General features: G+C 40.7%; 1 protein-coding gene across 1 annotated transcript in view; it reads left to right on the top strand.

Annotated features, from left to right (window-relative positions):
• ACSBG1 (acyl-CoA synthetase bubblegum family member 1) overlaps window positions 1–24,628 on the top strand; it is a 70,518-nt gene that overhangs the window by 29,767 nt on the left and 16,123 nt on the right. Inside the window, 7 exon segments of the mRNA XM_043523573.1 lie at window positions 11,518–11,735; window positions 13,307–13,395; window positions 14,974–15,074; window positions 15,077–15,093; window positions 17,576–17,656; window positions 20,831–20,980; window positions 24,222–24,398. Of these exon segments, the coding sequence (XP_043379508.1) occupies window positions 11,518–11,735; window positions 13,307–13,395; window positions 14,974–15,074; window positions 15,077–15,093; window positions 17,576–17,656; window positions 20,831–20,980; window positions 24,222–24,398 (833 nt within the window).

Here is a 24,628-nt window from a genome sequence, read left to right on the forward strand (position 1 = left end):
CCAGTCTCCAGGTCCTCAGAATATGTCATAGCACTGCAGTGACTCAGCCTAATCTCGGTGAGCCTGATTCTGTTCTCAGTTATGCTGGTGTGAATCAGAAGTAACCCCACCAAAGCCAGTGTAAAACTTGTACAAGTAAAAGCAAAATGAGTCCCGGGAATGTTCTGAAGTACATTTTAGTTGGTGTGGATAATAAAGAGAGTAATGTGATATTTAACACTTGTTTCTGGAGAACGGTTGAGCTATCTACCACATCTGCAGTGAGTAGAAATTTGGAGTTTTCTTTTGAGACATGGATCTAGAAGTGTTGCTAACATGTTCTCTTCCCTTAAAGATGTGCTTTTGCTATCTCCATGAATACAGTAGATTAGAAAAAACATATTCTGGCTCTGTATTGCCTAATTTTTCTTCCAACAAGGAGTCAATCTGCTCCAGAAGTCCAACTCTTCTTCACCTGCTTGAAAATCAGAACACAATACAGTTGTTCTTTCTCCTATGTGCTTGTGATATGTAGCAGCAGAAGACCCATAATTGCATAATCAACAACTTTCTAAGTGACCAACTCCAAGAGATAGGAGAAATGAATTAAACTGACAATAAAGATTATGACTGGTGGAGAAGAAACCCTGAGTCTTGCATCTTGTCAACATAGACATGAGGTTGTATCTTTCAGTGTTCTCCCTGATGGTTCAAGAATATAGGACAAGAGGGTCTATTGATTTAGATTTCAGAGTAGCAGCCGTGTTAGTCTGTACGCGCAAAAAGAACAGGAGTATTTGTGGCACCTTTGAGACTAACAAATTCATCTGAGCATAAGTTTTCGTGGGCTACAGCCAGTTTTATCGGATGCATGCAGTGGAAAATACAGTAGGACGATTTTGTATACACAGAGAACATGAAACAATGGGTGTTACCATGCACACTATAACGAGAGCAATCATTTAAGGTGAGCTATTACCAGCAGGAGAGAAAAAAAACCTTTTGTAGTGATAATCAAGATGGGCCATTTCCAGCAGTTGACAAGAACGTGTGAGGAACCGTAGGAGGGGAAAACAAACACGGAGAAATAATTTTACTTTGTCTAATGACACATCCACTCCCAGTCTTTATTCAAGCCTAATTTAATGGTGTCCAGTTTGCAAATTAATTCCAATTCAGCCTGACCAGAGAGATTGAAGTGTTGCTCTGACTGGTTTTTGAATGTTATAATTCTTGACGTCTGATTTGGCCAATATACATGGCAGAGGGGCATTGCTGGCACAATGGCCAAACCAGACAGTCTCTACATAAAAGAATAAATGGACACAAATCAGACGATTATAGACCTAAAAGTCACAATATTACAACAAAAAAACTTCAGAAACAGACTCCAACGAGAAACTGCTGAATTGGAATTAATTTGCAAACTGGACACCATTAAATTAGGCTTGAATAAAGACTGGGAGTGGATGTGTCATTACACAAAGTAAAACTATTTCCCCGTGTTTGTTTTTCCCCCCTACTGTTCCTCACACGTTCTTATCAACTGCTGGAAATGGCGCATCTTGATTATCGCTACAAAAGGGTTTTTTTCTCTCCTGCTGGTAACAGCTCACCTTAAGTGATCACTCTCGTTATAGTGTGTATGGCAACACCCATTGTTTCATGTTCTCTGTGTATATAAAATCGTCCTACTGTATTTTCCACTGCATGCAGCCGATGAAGTGGGCTGTAGCCCATGAAAGCTTATGCTCAAATAAATTTGTTAGTCTCTAAGGTGCCACAAGTCCTCCTGTTCTTTTTATTGATTTAGAATGTCCTGCTTGAGCAGATGATTCATCAAGCTAACTGCTTCCTGAAGCTTCCTGGATCAGGATTGTTCTGGCCTTGCAGGATGTCAAGATGCTCTTAGGTTTTACGTGTCATCCAATCCATTCAAAGAGCATGGGTATCATGTTGGAAGTCACTAAGAGTTTAAGCATTCTGCAAATCATGCTTAATCTTTAGCAGGTATCAGCAATGATTGACACCATTTTATGATTCAGTGACTCCAGGAATAGAGACACTTTCCGGATTATGGCACTTCTACAGCAAGCTGTAATAGAGGACTCTCCACACAATTTTTAAATATTTGGTTTTGTAATGTATACCCATAAAATGTCTAATAGTGCTGGATGCTTTAAAAAGAGTTTGACAGAGGACACTGGAATTGTTGTGCTATGACTGACTACCGCCTATTTCCTTCTGCTCTTGTATTAGTCTTGGGAACATTGCTTCATAGAGCTGTGTGATAGCCATCTCTGGAAAGTGTCCCAAGTGAAGTGTGGAGGCACAAATCTACTGGAGTCATGTTTATTCAAAGTAATGTTAATTTGAATTTCCAGTCTTGTCTTTGAATAACCCTTCCTATTCTGTTGATATTTATACAGCAGGTAGTATGCACTGTTTTTTGCACTAACTTGCTACATCAGACTGAAAATAAACATTGCCAGAGCACAGATTCACAATTATGTCTCAGGCAACACTAGACTTCGCAAGAGTGACAGCATAAAATATAAATAAATAATTGAAGACGAACTTCTCTGGGCTGTAAAGGACAACCTTGTAATAATAATTTGTACTTCTATTGTGCATCCATGCTTTGAACATATCAAAGCATTTTTGAGGCAGGCAAATAATATTATCTTCATTCTACAGATATACCAAACCACAAAGAGGTTAAACCCAAGGTCATACAGTGAGTTAGTTGGCAGAACTGAAAGAGAACCTATGAGTCCAGACACGCTATAACCACTTGATATAATCATATTTTTTATTTTATTATAGCCTGTGGTAGATGTATCCTTGGGGATAGTATTGGTCATTATTCTCCTTGATTTTCCATTTTTCATTACAGTTGAAATTTTTGACATCAATCTTCATCTTGATTACTAATTTCAGTTTTTCAGGTGCCTTTTACTCAGTGATCTCAAAGCACATTACAAGCTTTAATTAATTAAATCTCAACATCTCTGAGGTATAATGATTATTATCCTCAGTTTACAGATGGGGAAACTAAGGCACATAAAGGTTAAACAACTTGCTCAAGGTCATACAGTGTGTCTGTGACAGAGCTGGGAATAGAACTCAGAAGTCCTTCCCCTACTCTAAAAACTAGACATACAAACTCCCTTTGTTAGAGATTAGTATCATGTAATAGCTAGCTAAGGACATGAGACAGAGAGAGAGAGAGAGAGAAGGAAACAGTAAAAGGAGTGAGGATATTAATATAATAGGCACCACAGAAACTTGGTGGAATGATGATAAGCAATGGGACATGGTAATACCAGGATACAAAATCTATAGCAATGACAGAGTAGGTCGTGCTGCTGGGGGAGTGGCACTATATGTGAAAGAAAGCATAGAGTCAAATAGAATAAAAATCTTAAATGAATCAAACAGTACCATTAAATCTCTCTGGATAGAAATTCTCATGCTTGAATAATAAGACTATAGAAGTAGGAATATACTCCCACCACATGACCAGGATGGTGATGGCAATTGTGAAATGCTCTGGGAGATTGGAGAGGCTATAAAAATAAAAACTCAATAATAAAGGGGGATTTCAACTATCCCCATATTGACTGGATACATGTCACCTCAGGACGGGATGCAGAGATAAAGTTTCTTGACACCATAAATGACTTCTTCTTGGAGTAGCTAGTCCTGGAACCCACAAGGGGAGAGGCAATTCTTGATTTAGTCCTAAGTGGAACACAGGATCTGGTCCAAGAGGTGAATATAGCTGAACCACTTGGTAATAACGACCATAATATAATTAAATTTAACATCCTTATGGAGAAGAGGGACACCAAAGAAGCCCACCATAGTAGAATTTAACTTCAGAAAGTGGAATTACACAAAAATGAGGAAGCTTGTTAAACAGAAATTAAAAGGTACAGTCCCAAAAGTGAAACACCTGCAAGCTGCATGGAAACTTTTTAAAAACTCCATAGTAGTGACTCAATTTAATTTGGGGTAAAAACATAGTAAGAGGACAAAAAAGTGCCACCATCGTTAAATAACAAAGCAAAAGAAAAGGAGTACTTGTGGCACCTTAGAGACTAACCAGTTTATTTGAGCATGAGCTTTCGTGAGCTACAGCTCACTTCATCGGATGCATAGCATATCTATGCTATGCATCCGATGAAGTGAGCTGTAGCTCACGAAAGCTCATGCTCAAATAAACTGGTTAGTCTCTAAGGTGCCACAAGTACTCCTTTTCTTTTTACAAATACAGACTAACACGGCTGTTACTCTGAAAGCAAAAGAAGTGGTTAGAGACAAAAAGGCATCCTTTAAAAACTGGAAGTTAAATCCTACAGAGGAAAATAGAAAGGTGTATAAACTCTGGCAAGTCAAGTGTAAAAGTATAATTAGGCAGGCCAAAAAAGAATTTGAAGAGCAACTAGCTAAAGACTCAAAAACTAATAGCAAATTTTTTTAAGTACATCAGAAACAGGAAGCCTGCCAAACAATCAGTGGGGCTACTGGATGATCAAGGTGCTAAAGGAGCATTAAAGGAAGATTAGGCCATTGAGGAGAAGCTAAATGAATTATTTGCATTGGTCTTCACTTCAGAGGATATGAGGGAGATTCCCACACCTGAGCCATTCTTTTTAGGTGACAAATCTGAGGAACTGTCCTAGACTGAGGTGTCAGTAGAGGAGGCTTTGGAATAAATTGATAAATTAAACAGTAATAAGTCACCAAGACCAGATGGTATTCACTCAAGATTTCTGAAGGAACTCAACTATAAAGTTGCAGAACTACTAGCTGTGGTATGTAACTTATCATTTAAATTGGACTCTGTGCCACATAACTGGTGGATAGCTAATGTGATGCTAATTTTTAAAAAGGGCTCCAGAGGTGATCCTGGCAAATACAGGCCGGTAAACCTAATTTCAGAACCAGGCAAATTGGTTAAAACTATAGTAACGAACAGAATTATCAGACACACAGATAAACACAATTTGTTGAGGAAGAGTCAACACGGCTTTTGTAAAGGGAAATTATGCCTCACCAATCTATTAGAATTCTTTGAGGGTGTCAACAAACATGTATAAGGGTGATCCAGTGGAAACAGTGTACTTGGATTTTCAGAAAGCCTTTAACAAGTAAGCAGTTATGGGTTAAGAGGAAAGGTCCTCATAAATCAGAAACAGGTTAAAAGGAAACAAAGGATAGGAATAAACGGTCAGTTTTCAGAATGGAGAGAGGTAAATAGTGTTGTCCCACATGGACCTGTACTGGGACCAGTGCTATTCAACATATTCATAAATGATCTGGAAAAAGGGGCAAACAAAAAAGTGGCAAAATTTGCAGAAATTACAAAATTACTCAAGATAGTTAAATCCAAAGCAGACTGCAAAGAGTTACAAAGGGATCTCACAAAACTGGGTGACTGGGCAACAAAATGGCAGATGGAATTCAATGCTGATAAATGCAAAGTAATGCACATTGGAAAACATAATGCCAACTCTACATACAAAATGATGGGGGCTAATTTAGCTACAACTAATCAGGAAAGACATCTTGGAGTCATTGTGGATAGTTCTTTGAAAACATCCACTCAGTGTGGTACAGCAGTCAAAAAATCTAACAGAATGTTAGAAAGGGATAGATGATAAAACAGAAAATATCATAATGCCACTATATAAATCCATGGTAATCCCACACCTTCAATACTGTGTGTCGTTTTCATAGAATCATAGGACTGGAAGGGACCTCGAGAGGTCATCTAGTCCAGTCCCCTGCACTCATGGCAGGACTAAGTATTATCATTCTAGACCATTCCTGACAGGTGTTTGTCTAACCTGCTTTTAAAAATCTCCAGTGATTTTTGGTCACTCCATCTCAAAAAAGATATATTAGAATTGGAAAAGGTACAGAGAAGGGCAGAAAAATAACTAAGGGTATGGAACAGCTTCTGTATGAGGAGAGATTAAAAAGATTGGGACTTTTCAGCTTGGAAAACAGACAACTAAGAGGGGATATGATAGAGGTCTACAAAAGCGTGAATGATGTGGAGAAAGTGAATAAGGAAGTGTTATTACCCCTTAATATAATACAAGAGCCAGGGGGTCATCCAATGAAATTAAGAGGCAGCAGGTTTAAAACAAACAAAAGGAAATACTTCTTCACACAATATACAGTCAACCTGTGGAACTCATTGCCAGGGGATGTTGTGAAGGCCAAAAGTATAACGGGGTTAAAAAAAGAATTAGATAAGGTCATGGAGGATAGGTCCATCAATAGCTATTAGCCAAGATGGTCAGGGATGCAACCCCATTCTCTGGGTGCCCCTAGCCTCTGATTGCCTAGAAGCTGGGAGTGGATGACAGGGAATGGATCACTCGATGGTTGCCTGTTCTATTTATTCCCTTTGAAGCACCTTGCACTGTGCACGGTTGAAAGACAGGATACTGGGTTAGATGGACCACTGGTCTGACTCTGTATAGCTGTTCTTATGTTCTTAGGTAAATTGAAATGACACAGTTGTGTGGTGCTGCCTTATGATTAATGTGGGATATGCTAGTTAAATATTATGGCAGGGGTTACCAGCTGGTACTGTTCCACATAGTCTTACAAGATTTTTTTTTTAGAACGAGAGCAAATTTCTAATCAAGAAATGCTGTATTGTTGTGTTGTTTTGTTATGCAATGGTCCTTTGTCTGCTATCTGCCACAGCCTATTTCAGTTTTCATTCTGCTTTACTCTTTATTTGGAGCCAATTCGTGAGACAGGGTAGCAAATGACTAACTTTTTAAGCAATGTTTAACACTTTTTAATCAGTGATTGCTGACATCTCTTTGAGGCCCCACATCCTCCTTCACTTCTTGTGAACTTGAAAAGTCTCATTAACTTAATTTCCTGTGCAGTCTGTCTTTATTCTCTACTTTTACCTTTATCTGTAATTTTTATAATTCTCTACAGCTAGGCTGTATCCTCTGGTCTGATTAAGCTGGGCTCAGCATGGAACCAAGGGAGCAAAGTCGGTTTTATGCTACCTTTGTGACTCCTCAATCCATATATCTCAGTTGTACCTTATCTCAAGAGGCATTGATCATCTTAGTTCCCAAGCTAGCTATGCTGCATACCTATCTGGTGTACCCTCACTTTTATTGCTGAAAGTTATTTACATCAGAACTAAAGAATCATGGAACTAAAGTTATAGCCTGTTTACACTAAAGGGATGAATCCCTCAACATTTTAAGTTTTTGCAAGAATAATTTTATGTGCCCCTCATTTTGGATCTTTGTCCCACATTTTTCCCTATCTTAAGGCATTTTGAAGGCTGGTTTGGTGGAGGCACAATTTAGAGCAGCTCCAGGACTCAGGACTGCTCTGAGTTGCTCCCAACTTCCCTAGCGGTAGAGTGCAGCTGCTCTCTGGCCACATCCTCTTTCTCCAGACTATGCCTTCCACACTGACTCTACCGCACCTGGGAAATCCCCTTTTGCTATGGAATACTCAGGATACCAACTATGCCAGCTTTATGGAGTCTTTATGCTGCTCTGGATCGCTTTTCCACCCATTTTTGGACATATCTGGCTGGGTACACAAATGTCGTTTTGGAAGCCATCATGTCCAGACTGTGAAATTGACTTCTTGTCAGCTTCAATTTTGGCATATGTGGAGTCATTGTTGGGAATGAAACAACTGTGCAAGAACTATGGAAGAACACAGTCACAGCTTAATCTTTTTCCTCCCTTTCCCCTGACCCATCAACTGCTAGATCTGTGACTTTCCCATGAAAAGGATAGGTCAGTTCTTTGGCAACCCCAGGTGAGATTTGATGTGAAAATTAAAAAATAGATTATTCAATGACAGCAGTTGGAGCACGGGAGTGGGAATATATCCTGCTGTCAGGAAACTGAAAGGCCCTGCTTACTTGTGCATGTACTGGGCTGTTCCACCATCTGGCAGTTTTCCAGATGCCAAGATAGATCAGATAATAAATTCATTTTTTTTTTAGTCGTGAATCTTAATATTTTGTTATGAGGCAATATTGTGAAAAAAGCTCAAAGTTTCATAGCAAGTCATGCAAACTAGCTTAAAGTTTGCTTTCTCCTTTGCTTCCTTGTAAAGCAATCAGACTGAAAAAGCATTAAAGCTCTGGCATGTGCAAAGAGCTTATTTGTTTATTTTGTTTGTTTTGAAGTATTTATAACAAAAATTGCTGTAAGCATTTATAATAATTCATACCAAATAGCAACCTACTGTTTACTGGCCTATGCCAAACGTAACATAGTATTAAGAAGAGATCAGACTGACTTCCATTCTCTGAATCTTGTTTGATAGTATATAAAAAACAAAATGAATATCAGATACTTCCTCTCAGAGTTGACTCCAATTCTAACTAACATGAAATAGCTTCTGATGAGGAGACTGTGATGCTGGCAGGCTACCTGCCAGCCAGACTGCAGGCATTAGCTAAGACCTAACAAACTCACAGCTGGAAACCAGATCAGTTTGCCTGTATGTTAATTTTGCTCAAAATAGGTATTAATCTTATAAGAATGTATTTAGTATTTGGACTCTACGAAATGATTGTAAGTTGCTGCATGTATTAATCTCACATGCAATGTCGGTATTCCATGTTATAAGAAAACATGTACGTTTTGCTTTATATCTTTGAGAATGTTTGCTCTGAACTTGTGAACCCAGGCACGGGACTTGTTCCCTACCCATCCCAAAGGACTGTCAAAATCAGTTGGGCCATCAAGGAACATCACAATAAAAAAGATTGGTTAATGGCCCTATTGCACCAGGAAATACTATGTGCAAGGAAGCTTGCCCTATGTCTTAGAAGCTGAATGAAAAAATAAAACAAAGTCACATGAACATTTTCCATCTTTTTGGCTGTTTGAACTCTGACAGGTTTAGAGACACCAAACTGAAGACAGAGATCCCCTGGGGCTGCCTCTTGGGTCCACCCTGAAAGAGACTTTGAATTGATAGATCACTAAAACTCTGGCACTCTTAGGATTTAGATAACGTATTTGTGTGTATATGTTTGGTTGCTTTAACCTGTAAAAAGAAAAGGAGTACTTGTGGCACCTTAGAGACTAACCAATTTATTTGAACATAAGCTTTCATGAGCTACAGCTCACTTCATTGGATGCTGTAGCTCATGAAAGCTTATGCTCAAATAAATTGGTTAGTCTCTAAGGTGCCACAAGTACTCCTTTTCTTTTTGCGAATACAGACTAACATGGCTGTTACTCTTAACCTGTAAATAACTTTCTTATTTTTTTTTCCTAGTTAATAAACCTTTAGATAGTTTTTTATGGATTGGCTACATATATTGTCTTTATTGTAAGATCTAGAGTACCGGTTGATCTGGGGTAAGTGACTGGTCTCTTGGAACTGGGAGAAACCTAAATGTGGTGTGATCTTTGGTGTAAGTGACCATTTATCACTAAGTTCCATTTGTCTCAATGGAAAAATAGTGGAAAGATAGACTGGGGCATCTAAGGGTAGTGTCTTTGACTCCATGGTAAGACTGGAACTGTGATCCAGAAGTTCACAGTTGTTACTGGCTTGGTAAAATCTAATTATAGAATACACCACCAATTTGGGGTATCTGCCCTGTTTTCTGACACTCTGCCCTGAGGTAGGCACTCACAGCTGTGAGCCACTCCAGACTGCATGACAGAGGCATCGAGGTATGAGTATCCACAGACTATATTTCATTGATGACAGTATGTTCTAGTTCACTTAAATTATCATCCAAAGGACCATAATGGGCATCAGAGGATAAGTCAGGTCTCCCAGAATAACTGGACCTACGTCTACACCATTAATGTCCACAGTAGTCCTCAGGGAAAAACAGTCCTTTTCCCATTAATTTAAATAGAACGGCATTCTGAAAGATCCTAGCACTGTGGACCCTTCTAGTCCAGCCTGCACTTATGTCTGTAAACCTACTGCGGTGGTCAACCAGGTCTTGAAGCACCAGGGTTAAATACCCCTTTCTTGTTTATAAATTCTGCATTCTGATGGGACGGGGCATGCTGGGATGTGTGTGTCAAATTTTAGGCACATAGGTTCTATCAGTTGCCCCATGCAAAGCCATCAATAATCTCTGGAGCACTACCCAGTTTATGACCTGGCTGGACAGCACCTTATCAGTGGCATAGGGCCTGCATGAGAGTGGCTCCAGCAGTTGATCTCCCCATGCAAAGTTGGCTGGCTACAGACCAGTAGCATTCTGGGGTGGCCAGTTTCCAGATGGCAATGGTGACCTGCTTCTCTATGGGTATGGCATACTGCATATTGGTACTACAGTACTTGTAGCTGCAGCTTTGGGTCAGTTCTGCACAGATTACAAAAAAGGTAGTCCTTCCCACCCTAAAGTTCTCTCGCTACAGCTGGTTGTCCCAGGTCTGCAAAACGATCCTCTCCCACCAATCCATGCTGGTTTCCCAGGCCCTGAAACAGTGCTGAATGCCACGTGGCAGATCCAGGAACCAGTGTTCTAGTTCCAACGACTTGGCATTGTCCTCTTCTTCTTCATCCTGCTGCCATTGCCTCAGGGTGTTCTTCTGCAGCTGGAGGAGCTGCTGCGGCTGCCACAGAATGGTCTCCTGCTCCCACATCATCTGCTCAGTGGTGTGTCGGGCAAAGTCCGCTGCTGAAGTCATCTGGCTATGGCTGCTCTAATACAGCCCAACCAGCCTCTGCATATTTGTGCTTGTCACCATAGGAGTACGGAGCATTGTTGGGTCCATGCCAGAAGACAGCAATTCAAAAATGGTGTGAAATTGCCCAGAAAGGATATATGGGAGGAAGACAATGGAAACATGGGATTTAAAAAAAAACATGAAATCACCTGGCTTCCCACAAATCACAGCAAAAACAATTCTAGGATGCATGTTGGTCAGCTGCAAAATAAAGGACCATGGGATACTCACCGAAAACATTATGCCCTCGGTTCTCAGCAAACCACTGCCATGTATTCACACCATGTGAACTGAAAACGGAACAGATGTTCTGTGTGCGCACTATAGGTGTGACTTACGTTCTGCGAGTTACCTGACGCTTGTCAAAAAGCTTTGACTGAACCCTGTGTAGTTAAATCCAAAGTGTGTGTCCATCCCCTTCTAGTTTCATGTTCACGTACAGCCATCTGCTGCTACCAGTTACTCCATTAGCATATGTCGTAATGGACTGTGCTGTGGCTCTAAAGATCGCAACTCTGCTGATGAATCAGGTGGAGGGTGAATATGGTTCTACATTATGACTTTTTTTTCCAATTTTTAAGTTTTCTAAAAAATTAGGAAATTATACTTTTAAAAAATATACCCTCTGTTAAAAGAACTTTAAGGTTGCAAAGTCAAGCATGCAGAAGTTTAGAAATGCCAGAATTGAAGTTGCCCATGCAACCTTAATTTGATCCTTCATGCATATGCATTATAATAGTAGTCTTTAATTACACGATCACACAATATTTTTTTCACTGATCTACTATCTTGATAATAACTTGCCTTTCAGAGCCTTTATGGACTACATTTGCTGATAGTGTGGTCAAGCTGAGAATAGATCACTCATGTTCACAAACTCCAATAACAGTTCATCAGATGTTCAAAGAGACTGTGGATAAATATGGGCCTCTCAGTGCTATGGCCAGCAAAAAGAATGGAAAATGGGAAAAGATCACATTTGCAGAGTATTACAATCTTTCCTGGAAAGCAGCCAAAAGCTTTTTGAAGGTAAATGTTTAAAAAAACAACAATCCAAACCCATACTCGTTATACAGGTTTTTTTTATTACAGGTCATAGCATGAAAACATTCCCGTGGGTTTTCAGTCCTTATGAAGAGTAGCAGTCGCGTGTTCTGCATAACAGCCTTTATTGAAGTAAATCTCTAGTAACTGTACCATTCAAATATTAATGAGACCCCCCTCAACCCATAGTAGAGGATGAGTTTCATCCTGGAATGCCCCATGGGATTTACCTTCCATTTAAGGACCGTATATTTGATGGCCCCAACAAGTTATGTCTCTTAAATCTCTGAATTGCCTAGCAGTTTTCTTTTTTATGATTGACCAAGGCAATGAGAGGCAAATTAGTAAATATTTCTATTTAATATATTATATTGTTATAGTTATATTTATTATACTATTTTAGTTGTATATCAGACAGATACTAATACTTTCAATGATAGCAGATGGCACTGATGCCTGTTCTTGCAAAGGTGTTGGCAGAAACAGTGGCAAAGTCAATAGGTGAGACTCCGCTTGTAAAAGCAGTTACAGTCAGGGAGACAAGAGTAAAAAGAAAAGGAGCAATACAGGAGTCTTGGCTGACTATTTTTTTAGAGTCTGTGATGCAGAGTGTTGGCATGGTCTTTAGATTATCTTTGGATTGCTAAAATGTCAAGTATGTTAGTTAGTTTTCATTATGTTCTAGAAACTAGTGCATATTTTCAGAAAGAGTTCAAAAGAAAATAATGCCAACAAAGTTGGCATCTGTCACTATAGACAGTAACAGAGCAGTACCACGTGAACAACTAGGTTGTGCTCTGTTCCCTTATGGCCACAGGAGGGAGGACACACAGAGCCTTCTCCTCGTGTATGGCCCTAGGTAGGAAAGGGACACAATCTCAGACCTGGTGCTCCTGAGAATGGGGACTTGCTCCTTGGGGATGCAAATTACATAGAGGGTCATAGAGAGGTCTGATTCATGGCCCACCTTGCACAAGCCCACAGAGTGGGCTGGGCATGCAGGGAGAACATCCTTAAGGGCAGCATGCATATTTCTCCCTGTTCCCCAGGGAACTTGAAGTATAATCCTTCACAGGGATGCCCCAGGGCCATACAGCTCTGCAACACTCCTCATTCGGGGCTATGTACTAAGTCCACAATCTGGCCATAAGTATAATAAACAATCTGATATACTGGCAAGGTGAAAAGGATTTAGTAAAGATTCTGAGTACGGGATAAGTCTAATATTGTTGAACTTCAGTTCATGTTGCAAAAGCCCTTCTGTTTTTCAGACCTTCTTGGAGGGACTGGGCTGGGCTGGGAAGTTGGGTGTGAAGGGTGGGAGATTCTTATGTTTGCTATGAACTTAGGGAGTGTTAATTGCAGACAGTGATTCCATTTTATGTATTATGGTCTATTAATACATTTTGCACTTATGCCTAGAGCTTATGGACTGGGTGCATTTTTAAATGCATAAATAATAAAGAACCCAAATCTATTTTTTGTGTGATGACTATATCTTTTCTCTCTAGTATGCCTGCATTACATATCCCAGTGTTTTGATCTTTTGTTTTAAGCTTGGTCTTGAACGATTCCACAGCATAGCAATACTTGGATTTAACTCTCCAGAATGGTTCGTGTCAGCTGTTGGAGCTATTTTTGCTGGGTAAGTTTTGGATCGGTGCTAGGCCTAGTAATGAATGTTTTCCAGTGTAGCATTTGCTTCTGTAGAGTCTGACCATCCCCTCCTGTAGAAAGGGGGAGAAGAGAAACCACATTTCATTCTCCTTGTGCACTCCAAATAACCACCTCTTTTCTCTTATAGCCCCTAAACATGTTAGAGCTATTGTGGCTCACAGTGCCTCCAGGGATGAGTTAAAGACCCCGTAAACTATGACCAGTAGTATTGTTTCATTTGAAAAGATTACCATCTCATAAGTATGTTCAGTCACATGATGGGGACCTGTTACTTTCCCTGTATCTAAAGTAAAGCAATCCAAAACCTCACAAAATGAGCCTCTTTGCTAAAGCCCCAACTGCAGTAGACACACAAGATACTGTACTGTCTCTTATCTCTGTTCCTTGAGCGATATGGACCAAAGCCTACCAATTTCCTGTCAGTGCATCTGAGCCTGCCCATGAACTGATCCCTGGCCTGGTTCCAGTGCAGAATACGACATTGATGAAGTGACAAGCAAAGTACTAACCAGCCAAATTCTGTCTGTCACAGTGTCTGTCTGTCTAATTCCAATAATCAATTTCTCGGTTTGGTCTCTCTGAGGGTGCATTTACGCCAGCAAAATTCAAACTGGTAATTCACCATCAGTGCAGCTCCATCAGTGGCAGAGAATAGTGGAGGATGTCTGTAAAGAGGACTTAGGCATTTTTCCATTGCATGGTCTAAGGCTACTCTAGGCAACATGTAGGGTAAAAGTGCTGAGTCCTACACTACAGCCTCCACTATTATTGCTTCAATTATGAATTTCCCTAGCTTAGACAAGGCCTTGGGTGCTTCAGATAGTCACACTACCACATAATGTTGCTGTTTTTCAGACTCTTTTCTTGTGTCTGTTACTGTTAGCTGTGGCAGGAATATCTGGGGCAAGCCTGACCAGCCACATCTATGCTGCACACTGTGCGTACCCATCCCTTATGCACTCCACTGGGTTTCATCCAATCTCAAATTCTTCTTCCCTTTTGAACAACTGTAGCAAAGGTGCCGACTCCAGGGGTGCTCCAGGGCTGAAACACCCACAGAAAAAAAAATTGTGGATGCTCAGCATGCACCGGCAGCCCGGCATATCAGTTACTTCCCCTCTCCCCCCAGCCCTCCTGCCAGCTGGCGGGCCCGGCCGATCAGCTCCTCTCCCTCCCCCGAAGCCCTCCTGTCCCCTGGTGGGTCCCCGCTAAGCAGCTCCTCCCCCTGCATCCCCCAGCCTCCTGCCCGCTGGTGGCCCCACCAATCAGCTCTTTCCCCTCCGCCTCCAGCACCTCCCGCCCACCACAATCAACTGTTCAATGGTGTGCAGGAGGAGCAGGGGCGGAGTGGGGGTGGGAAGAGGCGGGGCGGGGGTGAGAGTGTTTTGGAGAAGGGTGGAGTGGGGGCAAGGCCTGGGGCGAAACGGGGGTCAAGCACCTCCGGGAACTGGGGAAGTCGGCGCGTCTGAACTGTAGTATCAAGGGAAAAGTGTATCGTACTCAGTGTTTTCCTGCTTAGCCTTCAGATTCATGTTTTTTTTAACAGAGGAATTGTCACAGGCATCTATACAACCAACTCTCCTGAGGCCTGCCACTACATTGCTTATGACTGCAAAGCCAATATCATTGTGGTGGAAAATCAAAAACAATGGACAAGATAATGCAGGTATGGGGTTGCTTTTGTAACTTCTGAGGTGTAATTCCACTGCTTATGATGCTGTGAAAGCCCAAATATCAAATATTTTAGCTGTAAAATGGTAGTTTGGAACGTCTCACAAAACTAGGGACAGAACTAATATTTCTTTGTCCTGAAATCACAACCCTCTGCCACTTGAGGTATTTGAGCTAAAGGATAATCTCCATAGCTATTAAAAAATACAGTGCCTGTAACTCACAACTGAACAGTTCTCATTCTATCCAGTACATAGCACAGTAGCCAGTTTATTACAGTGTTATCTGACAAGCCATTTTCTGATGGTAAGCATCATATCTTAATTCTGAGTGGGATATCACAGTCTGCTTCAATGCAAGTGATTAGGATGGCAAAAATTCATTGCAATAACGAATTTACTATAGGATTAACTAGTGTAATAATGCTGAGTTCTGATTAACATGGTGACCTTTTATGGGCTGACGCATTTCATGTTATTTGGATCTGGATTTCAGGAATCACAGTGGTGACTTCTTACAGAGAAGTTACTATTTCCCAGCACGACTTAACTATCATTTGAGGTTTACCTCACTGTAATTGGAATTACAACCTGCACATTGCAGAGCAATGAAACAGACCAAGGCTTTCATTCAATCCCAGTGAATTTACTCCATTTAGACTGAGCCAGCTTCAGTTTCCACCCAATTGGTCTCCAATGAGCAAATGAAATATTGGTTAAAGAGGGGCTATCATACCAGAGGAAACTTTTAAGTGCATCCATTTTATAACAGACATCCAGCTAAGTATTAAAGATATTGGTGTTTAGAGACTGAATCTTCCCTCTCCAGAACATCATCTCTTCCTGCTATTAATGTTAACTAACAAGGCAGGTATGAACTGCAGTCCAATATCATGGTGACTAACATGATATAAACACATGGACAGAGTGGGAAGCTCTTTATTTAAAAGGAATGTGTCACAATTTTGGCAAAACTTATTGGAGGCTACAAATGGGACCATGCTGCTTCTCCATATGGGGCCTGATCCAGTGCCCCAGGAAGACAATGTGATCTTTCCACTGACTTCAGCGGGCTTTGGATTGAGCCCAAGTGAACACATTAGGTCAGGTGTTTCTTTCAGTGGTATGCTCGAGAAGGCTCTTGGGGATGGAGGAGGAGAGGTGTCCCTGAAGTCCCCTTGCTGAAAATGAAAAGTGTGTTGATTGCTCTGCCTCTGATGGAGTTTGCCCCTTCTCTGGGTACTCCCATAAACTCCCCCTGGCCAGAGATAACATATCCCTGGGGCTTGTCAAACATACTTCTGAGGAGTCTTTTTTTTTATTATTATTTTGGAACTCACCAGATTGCACCAACTACTAGGTATATTTTGTACATTTCGGGGGATAAGATACTCCTAAACAAGGCGTACATCCAGACAGACACTCTAGTTTGAATACCATTTACACTAGTTGAATACCATGCTATACTATCAAAAGTAAGTGAGAAAGGTATCTGAATCCTGATGCTTGTTTCTTTTTGTCTATACATGTTTTTATCTAGAAAGTTAAAAGGAAGTCTGTGGCCAACCCCTTTTTATCCAGCTGAACATTTTCTGTGGTGCTTTTCCAGGAGAAATCTGCCTCAAACATAATGCAGATGTCTTGTTTTTAAGCCTGTGGGTTTATCATGCTAGTAATACATGGGTAGTTTGGAGGCCTAACCATTGCTATCCACACAGGTACAGTTTCACCAGTTCAGCTATCCATGGTTCAGGTCAATAATGTAGGTGCGACTTTGGCTGGCAGTGCACCATGATGCAATTAAATGCTTCTGGCAAGGACAGGCAAAACTACAACAGGGGAAGTGAAAGCAGCAGCACTGGTATCTAGTGGTGAAACTAACCTAACATTTTTACAGGCTAAACACCAGCTAAGTGTTCAGATACAATAGCACTCTTTCAATTTTTTCTATTTCTTTGAAATTGCCAAATTGCTTTTATTTTTTTAAATTATATATGTTTATATATAAAATGTTTAAAATGAGGCAGAACATTATAAAAAACTTAACCAGGGCTTGGCTACTTTAGAGACCATCTCTGTCTTCATGTGATAACCACAGCAGCTGTAATCTTCTCACATCCCACCCTAAAAGCATCACTCTCACTGGTTTAAATGTAAAGAGGCTGGTGGCAGGTCATTTTAAATTAAGGTCCTCAACTCAGGAGGAACCTTAGTTGGAGCACCTTGGTCCAACGTAGCATGGGTAATAGTCTCCTCCAGAGCATGCTGCAAGGCCTGTGTGTTTCCCCAGGGGTGTTGGGATGAACTGGGTCTGAGTAGCTTTAGGGAAGAGTACTGTATTATTTATGGTGGGTTTGAGGGTTTTTGTGGATATCAATCTAATTCAATTTTTGGAATCTTTTGATAGACACTATTAATTAAATCAGAAACAAGTGAATAATAAATTATATGCTGGTTTTTTTTTTAAAACCCCAACAGATCTGGAGTCGTCTACCATACTTAAAAGCAGTTGTGCTATACAATGACTCTTTATCAGAGAGACATCCCAATTTATATACGGTATGTGAATTTTAGAGTGGTGTAACAATTCATTCATTTGATGTATTTCACCTTCTTTTCCGTCTGTGGAATGTCTGCCAGAGGATCACAAAGTTTTCAAATGTGTTTGCTCTTCAAAATACTTCAGTGTAATTTTTCATTAATTTAATTTACTCCTCCATTTGTTTGATAGTTGATATTCAAAATTAGAGCTACATTGGTTGGCTGGCTTGGTCATGTGTTATGTTTCAGTTACTAGATTGGATTAACATAATATTTACCAGACTTCTGGTGAGACTATACTCGCAGAACTTTTGTTGTTGTTGTTGTTTTGTTAATACATTGTCTGCCCAGCTCTAGTGAATTGTGGTGAATTATGCTGGATCTGGGAACTAGAAAATGTTTGTGCTCTCACAATGCATTGTCAATATTTTGTTGTCCTATGGAACCTCCTATTCTGCTAATCTTTGTATTCGTAGCAAATATTTCTATCCATAAGCAACTGTTGAATACAAGCAACTATTACATATGCAAAGAATAAAACACTGGTTCTAGTGTATTCAGGGTCTTCTTTAGCTCATGCAGTGCTTAGACAGCAAGATTAGGGACAAGATTAAGGATCAGACCTCATTGTCAGCTATAGGCCCAAAATTTAGGTTTAAAAAATAGGGTTTTACAAAACCTAACATGTATAGAAGAATTTTCATTATTTATTTTTTAAATGTCACTGAAGACAATTTTCTAATGTGAACATTGAAATCAGCATTCTGCTTGGAACTGACTGTGAATTAACAGTGTAAATCCCCTGCTTAGTTTCATTGCCCATGCTGAATGAATTGCAAAAAGACTACACAGCATTTAGTAGAAAGTGAATAGTAAACAAATCTCTTAAGGCTTCAGATATCAAAACTGAAAGTATTTTACTAGTAACAGAAGTGAGGAGAAAATGTTTAACATATTTATGCCAACATTGTTCCTTCTCTCTGTATTGATTTTCATATTATAAAACACTTAACTATACAAAGGCACATAGATATCAAGAGTGTGCTATACAAAATGCAGTGCAATAATAAGAAAAATTAATTTGCTGTGTAAAGAAGCGCTTATTTAATCATATACATTTGTTATTAAATAACAGTAAACAGTAGAGATGAACTCACACTGAGTTCCAAGTGTCTGAGAACTTTGAAAGAGATAAATGACCTGAAGTTTATATTTTCTAATAGTGGAGGACAAAATGTAACTGAAAATGCTACTGATCTAGTGACAGATCTGCCACCTTTTTTCAGTGAGAGAGAATAATTGTTACATCAGTTGTGATGATAAGAATTGGCAGTTGCCATATTTGTATTCCATACAGAGACACTCAGAGATCGAATCACCAATGGTAGAGATAGTTGTGTATTAGCTTTGATAAAAACCCAGTCACATAAAACACAGGCTATTGATAGGAGAAGGTTTGTGTGTAACAGATTGACAGTTGAGATAATTGTACAGTAATGAGCAGTTGCTGCAGCTACGACAGACTCCTAGTCCTCTGGACAGCGCATTTCCATAAATCTGTGTGACTTTACCCTTCAGTCTCTGTGGAATGGAAACACTATCCTAGTGCAGGTGCTGTTCAAGTAAACAATGCCTAGGCAACAGGCGCACAGAGATTAATGCCTTGTGGTGTGAAAGAGAGTAAGGTCAAGAGTACAAGGCATGAAGAGTCAAGTCATATAGGAACAAATCCGGACCCCACACCATTGCCAGTTGCTGTGGCATTGATGCAATCCACTATGTGGGGAGAAGCAGGCTGTGAGGAAACCATGAAGGTGTCCACACCCTCTATATGCCATGAAACTGTTGTCTGTGGTGGGCTCCTGCATGCTTTTACAGGTGGGAGTTTGGAGGACGGATGGGGCATGAGTGGTGTGTCAGTGACTAAAAAGGAATCCCAAGACAGACTCTCCCATGGAGGGGCAGCTCCCCTGCCATGAAGAATACTGCAGGTTAAATGCTGAGGTACTGATCACAGAGTGCATCCTGAGGGGAAGGATCCATCCTTCTCAACTGTGTAAACTCTCCCTTGCCACTGCCACCCTAAAGCCCAGTTGCTGATTATAAGCTTGGTGCAGTGTCCAAGATTTGCCCATAAATCAGTAGTGGGGAGATTCCTTGCCAGGTATAGAACTGGGGTGCTGCCCTCAGTCACTGCTCATATACAGCTGTGTAAACATTATATGAATAATCCAGTCTTTCAGTGGGAAAATAACCCTTTTTGGTTTTCTTTTCCACATGCTGTGACTACCCCACTCCGTCACCTATTAACATTGAAATAATGGGATCTTAATGTGTACATGTTACATTCAGACCCATATAAATGCATTGTACCAACACATATCTGATAGTAATCAATAGAACATATTGGCCCAGATTCTCCATTCTGCTAAGGCAATTTTGTGTTGCACAAAGGGACCATATGCTTGCAGCATAAATTAGACTAGAACCGCTCATGCTCTGCCTTGTTCAGAGACTGGACGGCCCTGAATCAGAGAGCTTCAGCCAGCTTCCTGCATCTGCTCATCTTCCCTAGGTAGTGGAGAACTAAGGCCATTGTTCACACATTTAAATAATAAGAATACTTGGCTTTTACATAGAGCCTTTCATTCTAACATCTCAAAGTGCTTTACATATAGACTAGACAAGAAATAATCTATTGGAAATCCAACAAAATTGGACAGTTTACTTGGTGTTTTAATTATAAGCTGTGATACAATTTACTTTAAATATGAATCAAAACCATTTCTAACGTGAGTTCTGAATCACATTTTCAGCCCATGTGACTCGAAAAGTGAAAAGGAATGTTATTCCCTAAGTAGTCACCTAAAGAATTAATAAAACTTCACTGCCTTTGCACACTCCACTTTTAATAGCTGTGTGTTGGGGTGTTGATGCAAAACTTTTGGGATAACTAGTGGAGAAGGGACCTTGTGACATACAGATCAAAACTGTGGTCCTATATTGGGCTTAGACCCCCTCAGACAGGCGAAATTCCAATTTACCTGAATGGGAGTATTGCCTAAGAAAGGTCAGAAGAACCAGGCCCATCTTAATTTTTCTGTCCTTTTTCCAGACTCTTAAAATATTGCAATTTCCACGCTTTCTATTAGCTGACTCCTTGAATTGTTTTTTCCCCATTTCATTTTGTAGATGGAAGAATTTATGGAGTTGGGAAATGAGATACCAGATGCTACACTCAATGACATTATTAGCTCTCAAAAGCCAAATCAATGTTGTGTGCTAGTGTACACTTCTGGAACAACTGGGAAGCCAAAAGGAGCCATGCTGAGTCATGACAATGTATGTACTCTAGACACAGCTTTATGATAAAGCTTTTCAAAGCATGAGGGTGTTTATTTCTGTGCTTTAGAAAGAAATGGGATCATGGTGGAGTCTCCAAGCACTGTAGCACTCTGTTTTAAGGACGGAATAGCAAAAGAAACTATCCAAACTATATATTTCTGAGAAACTACAAGCTCTTCTCATAGCTGAGTTTATAAATGACTTTCTTTGGTTCATGCAGTTGATTGTGTGATAAAACACTATTACCACAAATATCTTCAAATGACCTCTCAAGATCATCTTCAAAAGAATCATACACCTTAGGCAGCCAATGTCACAGCAGCCTGATATTAGAAGCTTTTGCAAGGTTTTATTAAACTTGGCCCTTTATCTGTAACATTATTACCTTTCCAAGTTACATTCATTTTAGTTCCTCCTAATTTAGTAAAGAATAGGAAAAGTTTTGTATATTCTACAGCCCTCTTATTCACAAAATCCGTGTCTATGTTGCTGCAAACAGCCAACTCTGTAGTGCCAAAGAGAGTCAAAAAGCCAAGCGGAAAAGAGACTTTACCCAAAAGTCTGCTTACCACGGGCTAGAATGTGGTTGGCTCTTACATGGCTATGCAGTGCGGGAAAGGATTAAGGAACTTGCGTGAACACTCGTGTAGCCCATAAAAGAGTCGGCTGGAATTGCAACTTCTGCTCTTGATGGAGCACAGGGTCTGATAATGAGAGCAATTCACCCTAAAGTGGGGAGTAGGCAGAGCAATATCTGGAAGTAGGATATGCTGGACATGATGGACCAAAAGTCTGATCTGGCATGGCAAATCCTGTGTTCTTCTGTCTCAAAGGAATCTGGTACCGTTTTTATTTTGCTGTCAAACTATTTCTGGCTACTGTGCACAAGCAGGCTATTTTTATGCTGATCAACACAGTGGAAAACATCCTTTGCCTGTAACTGTACTGCTGCCTTCTTTAGTCAAAAGAAGTTTTCCTCTGCCCTTATTCTAAACCTGTGCTGGGTCAGGCATTCGTCCCTTTCATCCCCACCCTGATCTGACGTGTGAACATAACTGCGTGTTGAGGGATTTTTGGATGCTAAACTGATAATGCAGCTACATATTTAGAAAACATCTTGTCAAGCCTCTTTGTACTCTTTTTCCACAAGCGCTTGCCCAGTATTGCCTTCTGCACCTAGGGCAGCCTCCCTGAACCTATACACCATGGCTAGTATTCCTAATGATAAATACCACTGGTGATCCTGAATGACTTTGTGTAGGCAAATTACCCCTTCCGTCATGCGAACTCACTGTTCTATAGTATTTATTGCTGTTTTGTTTCAAATGACATCCTAGAAATGCTGTGCTGATGAAAGGTGACAGACTGACCTTCCTGGACACGGGAGTCCTCTTTACCCAGAGCAGGGCAACACACAGGCACCAACTTTTCAAAATGCTGGGGGGTGCTGGACCCCTAGCTGTGCCCCAAGCCCCATCCCTACTCCACCCCACCTCTTCCCACCCCCACCTCTTCGCGCCTAGTTCTGCCCCCTCCCCGAGCACGCCGCATCCTCACGCCTTCCCCCCAGCCTCCTGCATGCTGTGAAACAGCTGACTGCGGTGGGTGGGAGGTGTAGAGACAGAGGGGGAGGCGCTGATCCATGGGGCCTGCCAACGGGCGAGAGGCGGTAAGGGGGAGCTGATAGGGGGGCTGCCGGTGGGTGCTCAGCAGCCACCATTTTTCCCTGTGGGTGCTCCAGCCCTGGAGAACCCACAAAGTCAGTGCCTATGGGGCAGCAGCACAAGCAGGGACAGTGCAAGCTTCCCCTCATGGGTCTCCCAGTGTTCCTCAAGCCTGACTGGGAAGGGCCATCTTTAGGAGTGAAATGGGGAAATGGTCTAAAATAAATAGGTGAAATTCAAAAAGGACAAATGCAAAGTAGTACACTTAGGAATGAATAATCAAGTGCACAAGTACAAAATGGGAAATGATTGTCTAGAAAGAAGTATTGCAGAAAAGGATCTGGTGGCTATAGTGGATCACAAACTAAATATGAGTCAACAATGTAATACTGTTGCAAAAAAAGCAAACACCACTCTGGGATGTCTAGCAAGAATGTTGAAAGCAGGACACGAAAAGTAATTCTTCTGCTCTACTCAGCACCGATAAGGCCTCAACTGGAGTATTGTGGCCAGTTCTGGGCACCACACTGTGGGAAAGATAAGGACAAACTCAAGAAACTTCAGAGGAGAATAACAAAAATGATTAAAGGTCTAGAAAACCTGACCTACAAGGAGAAATTGAAAAAATTGGGTTTGTTTAGTCTGGAAAAGAGAAGACAGAAGGGAGACATAAGTGTCTTCAAGTACATAAAAGCTTGTTATAAAGAGAAGGGTGATAAATTGTTCTCCTTAACTACTGAGGACAGGATAAAAAGTAATGGGCTTAAATTGCAGCAAGGGAGATTTAGATTAAATATTAGGAAAAACTTCCTAACCATCAGGATAGTTAAGCACAGGAACAAATTACCTACAGAGGTTGTAAAATCTCTGTCATTGGAGGTTTTTAAGAACAGGTTAGACAAACACCTGTCAGAGATAGTCTAGATAATATTTAGTCCTGTCTCAGTGCAGGGGACTGGACTAGATGATCTATAAAGGTCCCTTCCAGTCCTACATTTCTATGATTCTGTGAAGGCGTAGTTCAGTTCCTTTGTCTGTTCAGTCCATAGGCCCTCTGGTGAGGTTAATTGTGTCAACAATACCCATTGTGTATGTAAGGCAGGAATTGTAGTGCTTACAGTGCAGCAGGGGGGAAAACAGACTGCCACCATTTCATTATATTCCTTGCAGTTCATTTGCTCTAAATAGGTTGTTAAAGGTAGTGATATCTCTAACAACACATGTGTATTATACAGATAGAGTCATAGTTTACTAACATAACAGGACTGGCTGCTTAAATGGTATTAAAATAATATTTAACATCTTGACAGTTTTCAGAGTAGCAGCCGTGTTAGTCTGTATTCGCAAAAAGAAAAGGAGTACTTGTGGCACCTTAGAGACTAACAAATTTATTTGAGCATAACTTTTCGTGAGCTACAGCTCACTTCATCGGATGCATTCAGGTATTTTCCACTGAATGCATCCGATGAAGTGAGCTGTAGCTCAAGAAAGCTTATGCTCAAATAAATTTGTTAGTCTCTAAGGTGCCACAAGTACTCCTTTTCTATTTAACATCTTGTTATTTATGTGAACAGATAACCTGGACAGCAGCACATGCCAGCAGAGCCGGGGATATGCAACCAGCAGAAATCCAACAGGAGATTATAGTCAGTTACCTCCCGCTCAGTCACATAGCTGCTCAGATATATGACCTCTGGACTGGAATCAAGTGGGGAGAGCAAGTTTACTTCGCTGAGCCAGATGCTTTAAAGGTACCTGTAGTACTTTACATTTACATTTAAGGTAATTTTTTCACCAGCAGAAGCACTAAGTAGAGCATTTGGTTTTAAGGAGATGCAGGAGATAATTGCAAGTTTTGTGTAACCATTCTGGAAAAGTGAATTGAATGGGAGATGTAGAGCCAATACTCCAGTGGCCTAAGGCCCCATTTTACCCTAACCCAGAGCCATGCCTAGAACTCTGTTCCGTCAGCTCCAAAACC

The sequence above is a fragment of the Chelonia mydas genome, chromosome 10 (assembly GCF_015237465.2).
Source record: "Chelonia mydas isolate rCheMyd1 chromosome 10, rCheMyd1.pri.v2, whole genome shotgun sequence".
NCBI classification, from domain to species: domain Eukaryota; kingdom Metazoa; phylum Chordata; order Testudines; family Cheloniidae; genus Chelonia; species Chelonia mydas.